The sequence below is a fragment of the Leptodactylus fuscus genome, chromosome 4 (assembly GCF_031893055.1).
Source record: "Leptodactylus fuscus isolate aLepFus1 chromosome 4, aLepFus1.hap2, whole genome shotgun sequence".
NCBI classification, from domain to species: domain Eukaryota; kingdom Metazoa; phylum Chordata; class Amphibia; order Anura; family Leptodactylidae; genus Leptodactylus; species Leptodactylus fuscus.
This window is the reverse complement of record NC_134268.1, coordinates 170,592,152-170,604,748: the sequence shown is the minus strand read 5'-3', so window position 1 is coordinate 170,604,748 and position 12,597 is coordinate 170,592,152. Positions and strand designations below refer to the sequence as shown.

At 41.4% G+C, this 12,597-nt stretch overlaps 1 protein-coding gene across 1 annotated transcript in view; it reads right to left on the bottom strand.

The window, feature by feature from the left end:
• The window catches only part of THRB (thyroid hormone receptor beta), a 256,789-nt gene that overhangs the window by 51,678 nt on the left and 192,514 nt on the right, over window positions 1-12,597 (bottom strand). The window contains exon 4 of the mRNA XM_075271371.1: window positions 5,414-5,477. Coding sequence (XP_075127472.1) covers window positions 5,414-5,432 — 19 coding nt within the window. The 5' untranslated portion in view covers window positions 5,433-5,477. The remainder of the gene's footprint in view (window positions 1-5,413; window positions 5,478-12,597) is intronic.

Sequence of the window (12,597 nt, the reverse complement as noted above, 5' to 3'; positions counted from 1 at the left end):
TTGTGATCTGTCATCATTATTAGTTAGCCATTAAAAAGGTATCAACTACTGAAGACTATCAAGTTTTTTGTTTTTTTATATTTCCTACCCACTGGCTAACACGGTACGAGAACAAACATTTTCCTTATAGTAACAATTGATATGACCCATGGGTAGCAACATCAGATCTCTATCCATCACTAACTATTAATAGGACACTTCCCCGTCCTGGCCCTAGAACCCAACTCTGTATCCTGGATTTCTGCCTTCAATTTTTCTACTTCCAAGCAGAGGCAAAAGAAGTTGGTCAGAGTTAAGAAAGGGGGGAGGGGGCGTCTCCTCTACAGCAGTGGGTAGTTTGTGCTGAATAGACTGATGGCTTCTATGATCTGATGAATGACATGCTGGTTGGGAGCTAAAATACCCTGTTAGGGTGAGATGTGTATTACTGTAGTGCAGGAGTCGGCAACCCCCGGCACACGTGCCAAGAGTAGCACTCAAGTCATAATGAGCTGTATAATACTGATGACCGCTCTGCCCCCTGCACATAGCAATACCATCCATAGCTTGGCAGTGCCTGGAGAACCATGTCACTCAGCCTCCTCTGGCACTCCTGCTTTAGTGTGCAGAGAACAGTGCGATACTATAGAGGAGGCTCAGTGATGTGTACAGTCACATGGTCCTCACTTGCTAACAAGCTATGGACTAGAACGCTATGTGCAGATGTCGGAGCGGAGTGATCATCAGCAATAAAGCACAAGCTAGGTAAGAAATACTGTGTAGGGCACCAAACTATGTTGGAGCTACTAATGGGTTAATAGTGTGGGGGGGGGGGGCACAAATGGGGCAAAGTACTGTGTGGGGAACTTATAGTGGGACATTACACTGTGAATAGAGGCCCAATATGGAGCATTATATTGGGTATAGGGGGCCATTAATGGAAAATTATACTGTGTATAGAGTGCAAATATGGAGCATTATACAGTATATAGATGGCCAATATGGAGCACTATACTATATATAGGGGCAAAATGGAGCATTATACTGTGTATAGAGGTCCTGGCATTCTGTTGTACTATTTTGTTAGAATTTATTCAGGTTCACACAGCTGTAATACTAAGGTCATCTACTATCTGTATTCCAGCTGCAGGTCCCATTATAATAACTAATGTGTGGCACAAGTACTTCATCTTTGATTTTTTTTCAATTATCTGCACGCCGTACAGAAAAGGTTGCCCTCCCCTGCTGTAGAGGTAAGTACGTTTGGAGAAGTAGTTTGTGCTGTACTGTGATGTTTGGCTCTTCTGGGAGTCATTTTCTGCTGGACGCTGGTATTGGCCTTGTTAGGGAGGTATTATGTGTGCTGTACCATGGCATTTGGTTGCCATTGGTGAGGGTGCTATATGTACAGCACAGACACATTTGTTTGGCACTCTGTGGCAGTATGGCTTTACAAGTGAGGCCTGGCATCACAACAGATTGGTAAGGCATGAGGCAAAGAAGTTGACGAGAAAAATCAAGCTGATCTACGCTTCAAGAAATGTGTAATCCTTGCAATAAAATTACTAGAGACTAGTGTCTGGAAACTGGCTATCCATGTATTTCACTGTATTCATAGAAAGTTACCAACATAGGATAACAATTGTAAAATACTAGGCTTTAATAAGAAAGTTTCACTTTTTGATTCCATGAAATATCTGTCCAAAAAATATTGAAATGACTTTAACACATGATACATGCCAGTGGACGCATCAGAGGTCTGATAAAAAGAAAATGATTCTTCTGAATATATTACCATCACCATTATAAAATAACATGACAAAGCCTAAAGAAGACCAGCCAGTTCCTCTAAGAAAATTAGTAATCCAGCTCATCAGACCTGGCAATGGATCCTTTTCAGAGTCACACTGAGTCAGTGTCCACAGTAAACAAATAATAAATCTTCTGGCACTTAAAGGGGTTTTCAGGGCAAAAAATGTTTCAAAAAAGGTGTCTCAGTGCTATTAATAGGTTAATGTGTTTTGAATGATTTCTGGGTTTCTCTGGGAGTTTCTTGCATCTTCTGTATTTGTGTATATGGGTATCTTCGCTAGGTTCACACCTGCGTTTGGGTCTCTGTTCCGTGGTTTCCGTCTTCTCCATGCAAGAAGACGGAAACCACAGACCGGGTCCGGCCGTGAGCGGCGGTGAGCGTTTTATGCTCTCCACCGCGAAACCGTTTTTTTTTCATCCGGACACAGAGTACTGCATGTCCGACTCTGTGTCTGGATTAAAAAAAACGGTTTCGCGGCAGAGAGCATAAAACACTCACTGGCGCTCACGGCCGGACATCTTTCAAACCCATTCAAATGAATGGGTGAGAGAGACTCCTGCAGGTTTCCGTCTCCTGCCTCTGTTTTGTGCAGGAAACGGAAACCTGCAGAACGGAGACCGGGCGCAGATGTGAACGAGCCCTTACTCTGTATTCCTACGACTACCATGATGCTTTGGACCACTCAGAGCTGATTCACACCACCTCCTTCTCTCACTCCCTCCCTTTCAATCTCCCTCCCTCTCTCAAACACACACTCCTCCCTGTTTCCCTAGATAGCCCACCCACTGTAAAGCTACCGAACTGAACCCCCTCCATCCCATCATACTTACCTGTCTTGTGGGAAAAACCTTCTGGATGTCACTTGTTCTGCACATGCAGGCTCTCCGACTTTATTGCACAGATGTAGGCGGCCAGCAGAAGTCAAGAAAAGGAGGTGCCAGCTACCCAGAAGTAAGTGACATCTCGTGTCCAGAAGGTCCTGCCCTGACAAGTAAGTATGATGGGAGGGGCCACACGGTGGCTCAGTGGTTAGCACTACAGCCTTGCAGCGCTGGAGTCCTGGTGTTCAAAACCCACCAAGGGCAAAAAACCATCTGCAAGGAGTTTGTATGTTCTCCCCGTGTTTGCATGGATTTCCATCCCATATTCCAAAAGACATACTGATAGGGAAAAATGTACATTGTGAGCCCTATGTGGGGCTCACAATCTACATTTAAAAAAAAAAAAAAAAAAAAAAAAAAGTAAGTATGATGGGGTGGTGTGGGGAGCGGTTCGTATAGATGACATTCCATTTCTGAAAAATCGGAAACTTTGCCTGGGGTGATCCCAAATATGTTAGGTGGGGAGGGAATGTTTAGCTTAGATTAGAGACATCAATTTATCCCAGACAACCCCTTTAATACCATAATCTTTTGCTTGTAGTGAGTAAATGTGCATTTAACTAAGGGCTCGTTCACATCTGCGTTCTCCTGTCCGTAGTGCAGGTTTCCGTTTCCTGCATAAAACAGAGCAGGATACGGAAACCTGAAGGAGTCTTTCTCACCCATTCATTTGAATGGGTGAGAAAGCTGTCCGGCCGTGAGCGGCGGTGAGCTTTTTAGGCTCTCCGCCACGAAATCGGGTTTTAGAATCCGGACACAGAGTCGGACATGCAGTACTCTGTGTCCGGATAAAAAAATCCGGTTTCGCGGCGGAGAGCCTAAAACGCTCACCGCCGCTCACGGCCGGACCCGGTCTATGGTTTCCGTCTTCTGGCATGCAGAAGACGGAAACCATAGAACGGAGACCCTGAACGCAGGTGTGAACCTAGCGTCATAGTGAACATTAAGGTGGTGGTTACCACCTACGTGTTTTGAATGGTATGCTCAAACACAGCAACAGATTGGAAAGAAAATTCAGCATCAGGACTTATTTTTTGAGTGAAGTCCTGACATTTTTTATTGATCCCATTATGAGGAAAATAACATTTTTTGATTGCTTTTATGGCATTTTTCAGTGACTGACAAACAACATATTTCAAGTCTGGCATTGTTTTTTAGATTTTTTTAATGTGATTCACCATGCGGGGAAAATAACATTACAGTTGTAATAGATATGGTAGCACTAAAAAATGTGCATTGTTTTTTTCATTTTTTATTATTTAAAAAACATATTGGAATAGGGGATTCATGTTTTATATTTTTTGTGTGTTTTGTTTATTAAACTGAATTGAATTATATTTTAATACTTAATTTAATATTAACTTCTGATTTCCATTAGGCACCCAGCTGTCATGAAATTATGGAACCCCTTCCCCCCCAAATCATTTAAGGGTCAGTGCACACAACTTTTTTGGCGCTGACGTTGACGCTGAATCCGCCTCTAAATCAGCCTCCAAGAAAAGCCTCCCAATAGGAATCCGCGCCAACAAACTTTGAGTGCACTGACTTGCTACGTTTGCTATTGATGGCAGCATCTAAAGGGTTAAAATCCCAGGATTGGCAGTTTTCCTATTGCAGGCATTTTCACACAAGATGATTTACAAATCCATGAAAGATGATTATCTTTGAATTACTTCACTGGTTTCTGGCCACAAACATTACAATTAACATGATACATATCATTGATATAAATGTATGTAATGTATTAAATGTCAAGTTAACTTTGCTACATCTGCATCTACTTATACAAGGCAAAACACATGATGATAAGACCCAAGAAAAAACAGTTTGGCACAAACAGAACACGTTCCTTTCACAACAAAATACATTTTGCACACCTTAAAGGCATAGCCACTTTTGGTCTCAAGACCAGAAGACCTTTTTTTATCCTTAGTGGTGGAATTAAATAAATTCTTATTAGGGGAAATTAATGATTTATGACAACCAGTGGTAGTAGAGTCACTATCCTGTACCTTTTTTGTATTTGGCCCAGATTTATGCCTTATGCACACGGCCATAGGTGTCCGTGCAAGTGCATAGACACATTAAAATCAATATGTTCTCTTAGAGCAACACAGTGGCTCAGTGGTTAGCACTACAGCCTTGCAGCGCTGGAGTCCTGGGTTCCAATCCCACCAGGAACAACATCTGCAAGGAGTTTGTGTGTTCTCCCCGTGTTTGTGTGGATTTCCTCTCATTCTACAAAGACATACTGATAGAAAAAAATGCACATTGTGATCCCTACATGGGGCTCACAATCAAGAAAAAAAAAAATCTATATGTTCTCCAAACGGCCATGTGATGGCTGTTGCACAAACTGTTATGTGAATTATTAATAAGATCTTATTCACATGACTGCAAAAATGAATGTGTGATGGCCATATTAGCAATGTCCATCACACCTCTGCTTTATGAACAAATTGAATTCAATGTGTCTATTCACATGTCCATTTTCTTGACAGTCCGTTTTTCACTGCCGACAAAAAAAATTGTCATCCATTATCGTTGTCTATGAAAACAGACATAGATATTGACATGTGAACAGACCCACTGGAAATCATGTGAATAATGACCGTCAGTGCACTTGTGCCGTGTGCATATGGCCTAAATCTGGGCCAATTTTTTCAAATACAACAAATGTTAGAATGCGGGAGACACATTTTTCTATTCTATGTAGACATGATAAAATTTCTGAGCATACCTGACATGCTGCTAGGCATTATGGATAGGTGGATCTGTGCATTCTTCTAAGCATCACAAGTAACCTGAGGAGAGAATATACATTGTTAGAAAAGGTTTACTACTAATTCCCATGTATTGTAGCCAAATATAGAGTATCTATCACATCATTTTGCCGTATGACATTATGTTTGTGGTTTTATAAGAGCATTGCAGGTAAATATATTGCAAATATATTGAAAGGTAAGATAAAACTGTAGTGTCATCTCAGATGTAAAAATTATGTTTGTTGCAATGAAAGATCTAATTTTGTGCATTTCAGTAAATATTCCATATGATAGGAAAGATTATACCAACAAGAAAGCAGCACTATACTGATCAGCATGTCTCGACTGCTTACGTGTGCAAAGAGTAGATCAGTTGATCATTCTACTCTTCAAGGTGCTTAGTAAAGGTATGTACTTAAAGGGGTATTCCCATAACTCTTGTTCTGCAGCCTGCAGGGCTCTGTGCTCTCTTCACTTCCTGAATTTCTCGGCACATTGGTGGGCGGGGTTTCACTTGCTTTGCTATCTGCTATGTTTGCAGTCAGTAATGAGGGATTGGTTGTAAATACATTACCACAGTATAAAGCTGATGTGGAAACTGATGTAGCAGAGCTGGATTTGAGTCAGTTTGCATTACATACAGAGGTAACGGACTCCTTCTCTCAGCCCTTATCAGCCAAATTCAATTAAACCGGCTGATAAGTAGAAAAGCTGAAGATAAACAGGACAGTAATCCCGGAGCTCTCACCTCCCCTATCTGAGGAGCTCCATTGATTGTCAGACATACACAGCTCAGAGCTGCTCCCAGCACTCAGCCCCTCCATCCCCCCCTGAGAGCAGGCAGCTACTTCACTAAGGAAATGAGCAGATAAGCCCAGTGGCCATAGAAACACAACGTCAACAATGAAGTGAATAAATTAAGATAGCAGCCAAACAAAGCAGTTTTGATAAAGCAATGTATTTAGGAAAAGTCTTAAATCCACATAAACTAGCAGTATAGATAGGATGCTTTTCATGGGACAACCCCTTTAAGCAGTTTTTTTGTCACTAATCCAAAAGAAGATATACTTAAAAAACAAAAGTATTTTCAAAAAGATACTGAAAAGCCGTGCTGTAAGTATAGCTATTTATGAGTAGTGCAGTAAGGAAGTGTCCGGTCAGTGGACACCTGCGATTCTGCTTTATAAGTCAGTGGGGTCTACATTGTGCTACTGATTCAGCACGGAGTTGTGCTAAAGTAAGAAAAAATCAATCCTACGTTCATGAAGTATAAGCCATATTTAAAGAGAAAGCCATAAGTTTATTTTACAAATACCTTACAATACTAAAAGATAGCAAACGTAGTATACTCACCTCACCTTACCAATTCTCTGCAGCTCCCATACCAAAGCTCCCGTACCAAAGTCCATTGTCATTCTCCATTTATCAAAATGTTCCATCTCTCCAAGTGACCACTGCACCAAACTACAGAGATAACAACTTGACATCCCATTGCTGGCCATGTCAGTGACCTCAGGTGTATCAGTGTCCCTGCTACAGGCAGTGATTGGCTGCAGTGATCACATGGTGACAAGTCACATCATGCCTGCAGGTGGGTAAATAAGGAACAGCAGCGGCCTGAAAGCTTTGGTGTAGGAACAGCAGCGGAGTGGTAAGATAAGTTACTTCTTTTGTTACTGAGTTATGGGGATAATGTCACTCCTTGAGGAGAAACCACCTTGTCAGGTGTGTGTGTAGTCTTACAAAGCCATTTTAGCTCCACTGTGGGGGGTTATGGGAAGAATATGCAAATCTGTTTCCCAAGATAAATAGGGAAACACTAACTATGTATGCTGCCCTCTAGGAAGCTCCCTTGAACATCATGCCCGACTTTCCCACAAGCCTTTGCTGCAATGATGCAGGATTTTGCCAAGTCAGTATCCCAGCTTGGACAGTGCTGTTTCGATCTGTAAGACTCCACACACCTGACAAGAAAACCTCTTCTAGAGTGCTCTGGACCTCAGACTGAGCTGAAGGTTCACCTTCCAACAAGACAATGATCCTAAGCACACAGCTAAAATAACAAAGGAGTGGCTTTGGAACAACTCTGTGACAATTCTTGAGTGGCCCAGCCAGAGCCCTGACCTAAACCCAATTGAGCATCTCTGGAGAGACCTGAAAATGGCTGTCCACCAACGTTCACCATCCAACCCGATGGAACGGGAGAGGATCTGCAAGGAATAATGGCAGAGGATCCCAAATCCAGATGTGAAAAACTTGTTGCATCATTCCCAAGAAGAGTCATGGATATACTAGCTCAGAGAGGGTCTTCTTTTCCAGGCTGGCCTCTCATCCATCTAGCTGGCGTCCAACAGTCCAACAAGCTTTTGTGATGAGTTTCTCAATCTGTTTACATCTCTAGATTTTGCATGCCCCCCCTCCTCGCCCCTATGCAATTACCCCATAGAATAGTGCCCCTGCATACCATAAAGATTGGTAGAAATTTTCAAGCAGGGATGCAAAGAAATTGAATGTTTTTAACTGGCTCAAAAATGGAGCAAATTCTGCAACAAAAAGGCTGTGTTTCTGCACCGTGGGGCCTTAAATCTTAGTGGGGACACTGCCCATGTGCCTTACAGAACATAAGAACAAGCTGCATTTTTAAAGTGAATATTTTCCAACTGTCCTTGACTGAATCTATTTTGATTTTTGTTATTTTAGTTGCAGTAGACTGTTGTATTTAAATGCTATTATTAACAATGTGTCGGCTTCATTTTGTTTTTTAACTTGCTGGAGTTTTGTAGTGTTTCTGAATAATTCAGCCACAGCTGTCAACATTTCACCTCAGAAATGACATCTTGTATTTACAGAGCAAAAAGAAAACTTCAAAGTTGATTGAGAAATTTGCGAGGCAAAAAATCTAGAATAGTGTAAGCGTGGGGAAAAACTCCGCACTGAACCTTAAATGTCCCCGAAGTGTCTGCGTAACAATGTAGAATGTAGTTTAATTATATAGACGGTAAGTGTTATACATAAGGGTACACCTGAATCATTGGCCTTGTGTTGGCATTGGCATTTGTTTTATTATAATCCTCTCAAACATCAACGCAGTCGCAAATATTAAACAAGTTTATGACCTGAAAATTCGATTTAAAATCAAGTTGTTGCATACAAAAAAACTGTCCTTGGCTAAGGCCCCACGTAGTGGGCCGCAAACAAAAAAGCGCTGCAGGAAAAACCATGGTGGCAACACATCTCGTTTTTTCCCACAGTGCTTTTCACAGAAAGTTTTTCTGCTTCCATTGTATCTATAGGGAACCCACCAGCATTTCCGTAGGTATAATTGACATACTGTGATTTCCAAAACTGTGATGGTTTTGGAAACCACAGCGTTTCCGATGCGCAGATTTTTTTAGCAATGTGGACTTTAAGATATAGAGTATACGGCTGTTGGTAAATAAGTGTTTTCCCTACAGTAAGCGTACAATCCCACAATACAGCCGGATACTTCTAAAACAGCATCAAAACAACAGAAAAAAAAAAACGGCATGCGGTTATGATACGTTTTTTAGTACATTTTTCATTTTACTGGTGAAACATGTTACATAAATGTGTTTCACCTGTAAAAAAAAAAAAAAAAAAAGAAGATGCACAAAACTAAAGCATCAAAACTGAATGTAGTTTTCTTCAGTGCAGCTTCGATGCAGTTTTATGCTAGGTTCACACTAGTGTTCGACTCTGTTTGCCTGTCCACTTAAAAAGTGGTTACCTGAGGACACCTGTAAACCCCTTAGACTTTCAGTAGAAAACCCAGAGTATAATAATTGGAGACCCACGGGAAGATACAAACATAAAAAACACTGTTACTTACCACTCCTGGGCTCCGGCGCACTGATATCAGCCATCTTCAATGATGGAAGAGACGTTACTTGAGCTAGGATTGTGTTGCGACGCATAAGGACGCAGACCTGGCCCACGTAACATATGGAAAATCACCGTGTAGGTCCAAAGCCTGCCAGAGCCCAGCAGAAGGGGAAACGCAGGTGGCTGTGAACAGGAGCCAAGATTGGTAAGTAAATAGAGCCCATTACCTGCTGGAGTTACTACAATCTGCAGCGGTGGCGGCCCCCTAATGTCCCAGGCGCTGTGGCAGCCACTACCGCTGCTACCCTGGTAGTTACGCCCCTGGCACCACAATCAGCGGCTCAAGATTTCTTCAGGCTTTTTTCATTTCAGCTCATATAATGAATCAATAAGATATATGTACTCTACAAGGGTGCAACTGAAAAATACAACTCATTATACAAAAAAAAAGCCCTCAACCAGCTTTGTTGATGGAAAAATAATAATAAAGTTACAGATCTAGGAAGGCGATGATTAAAAAAGAGAAGAAAGAAAATGACCTGGTGTGGCCATAAGCCCTAGAAAAATTATTGATTTCTCTTTATTATTTTTTTGTTTACTATGTGTATAATAAGTCTAATTGTTCCGTGAAAATGTTTTTGTATTTTGCAGTGCACATATTTTAAATTATAGTTTTTATAGAGATACATTAATATCTCAATATCAACAGATTTCAATACCAGTCATTGAGATGTTCACTGAAAGTATAGATAGCAGACAGGAACTATACAAACTGCGCCACCTAGTGGACATTTAGAACATTTCTCTGGGCATAAACTAAATGTAAACTAGAAGACATACAGCCTGAAAATATCTATTGAACTGCATAGGATTTTTAGTGGGATGAGTAGTATTTCAATAATCATATTTAATGTATAATGCACTAATAATCTAGATATTTTCGAGACCAAACAGGAGAAAATGCAATTCCAATAATTTAATTAAATTTTTTATGGTACTTACTGGAAGAAATGACAAGATAACTTTATTTATTGTTTGCTACAGGTCAGTGCCACTATGACAAAACAAAATTTGTATAGCTTGTGTGATGCTTTACTAAAAAATAGGGTTGAGCGATCGGGATCGGAAAAGATCGGATTCCGATTGGCGATCGAGTAAATTTCACGATCGCGATCGGAATTCCGACCCGATCTTTTCCAGTGGGATCGAGATCGGAGGTTATCTCAAGATCGGCTCAACCCTAAAAGTGACTTTTCCCATAGAAAAGCATTGACTAGGGTTGAAGATCGGGATCGGATTCCGATCGGCGATCGAGCAAATTTCATGATCGAGATCGGGATCGAGATCGGCTGGAAAATGATCGGAAATCGGATTTTAAAATCGATCTTGAAATCTCAAGATCGGCTCAACCACACTAAAAAACCTTCATTTTTAGAATTAGAAGTATGCTTTGTGTCGCCATATTCCAAGACATGGACAAAGTTGTGCGAGGGCTTCTGGTTTCTGAGGTGGGCTTTACTTTCCACCAGTACTATTTTAGGTTACATACAATTTTTTAGCTATTTTTAGTTCCATTTTTTGGGACAAAACCCCCAGAAATGTAGGCATTGTGAAACTTTCTCTGCGAGGGATGATCAAAATGATATTTGGATAGTTTGGATACTTTCGGGGACAGTGATCTCCATTATTTGTATTGCTCCAGCGACATCTTTCTATCAATCCCTGCTGGAGGCAAGAGTTAATAGGATCAGTACAACGGCAATGACCTTCAAAAGGCCCCAGGCTGTCATAATAACCTATCAACACCCCACAAGATCTTCATATTTGTGAATGATCATGGGTCAGAAGAAGCTAAGTTGTATACAGCCACTTTATATATCTGCACAGCTCCATGTGCAGCAGATGTGCAGAAGGGGATTAATAGATTTGCCCACAAACAACATTTATTACTGACGATAGAAACAGCGATAAACTTAAAGTCTGACCACTTGGCCCACATCAATCATGAACATGGTGGCCTTGAATTCCCTGTATGAAAAGAACAGTGGTGTGTATGCATGACTACCACTTCTTCGTGTCGTGACTTCTATGAAGTTGATGGAAGTTGGCAAGTACTTTCCTCTGTCAGTGTTGTGGAAGTGAATGGAAGGGTGATTGTATAAGTGCACTCTTGAAACAGAGGACGGGTGGACCCTCATTGTGGTGATCCAACATCTCTTACTAGGGGTGTAACTATTGGGGTAACCGCGTTAGCAGTTGCCACAGGGCCCGGGGCATTAGAGGGCCTGGCAGAAGCTGCTACTGCTGCACATTTTTTTTTTCTTCTTTTAATAGTCCATTACCTTTACCTCTATTTACTTTTACCCTTCTGCGAATGCAGCTGTGAGCAGGAGCTGGGATTGGTAAATGAGGTTGCAGGCCCGCAAACCCCACAAACACTATCAATATACTGGGGGGTCTTTTCAGACCCCCCGAATATAATGATTGGAGAGGTGAGGGAACATAAAAAACACTGTTGCTTACATCTCCTACACTCCGAAAGGCTTCAGGCCTATTTGGGCCGGGGCCTGTGTTCTTATGCGTCGCGATGCAAGCTCCGGCTCAAGTGATGTCTCTTCCATCAGTGAAGATGGCCGACATCACCAGGGAGTGCGCCAGAGCTAGAGAGAGGTAAGTAACAGTGTTTTTTATGTTCCTATCCTCCCTTGGGTCTCTGATTATACTATGGGGCATAGTACTGTGTGCAGGGGCCACTATGGTGAATAATACTGTGTGAAGGATCATGGGGGAATCCCGGAATGAGGGGATGGGGGTGTTGATCGGTCGCGGTCTTTGGGGGGAAGGGGGGATAGCAAAAGTTTAGCAGGAAGTGGAAATCAGTGGGAACCTGGGGAGTAATAGGGATAGATGTTGTAAGTATTGCTTACTCTAGGTTTACACTTGTGCTCGGGTTTCCATTCTTTGGGTCTACCTGGGAACCTGAAAAGGGAAACCCAATCTACTTAATAAAGCAGTTATCTGTGGAAACCCGCAGACCCTATAGACTATAATAACGTCCGTCCGGTTTCAGCCTGAAAAATGCAAAGAGGAAATGGTTTCATTATTTTTATTTTTATTTTTTTTGGTTTAGAAAAATTCATAATTCATTTCAGCACATTTTTTGTCCATCTGTAAAAAAAAAAAAATTCTAGGAAAATTCCTTTAAAACTTTGGTGAGTGCCACAGCTTTATGTCTATTTTATGTTAGGTAAGCTTTAAATGTAGTCATTTTTTTTTACACCTTGGAGCCTTTCACACCACGTTTTTACAACAAGGG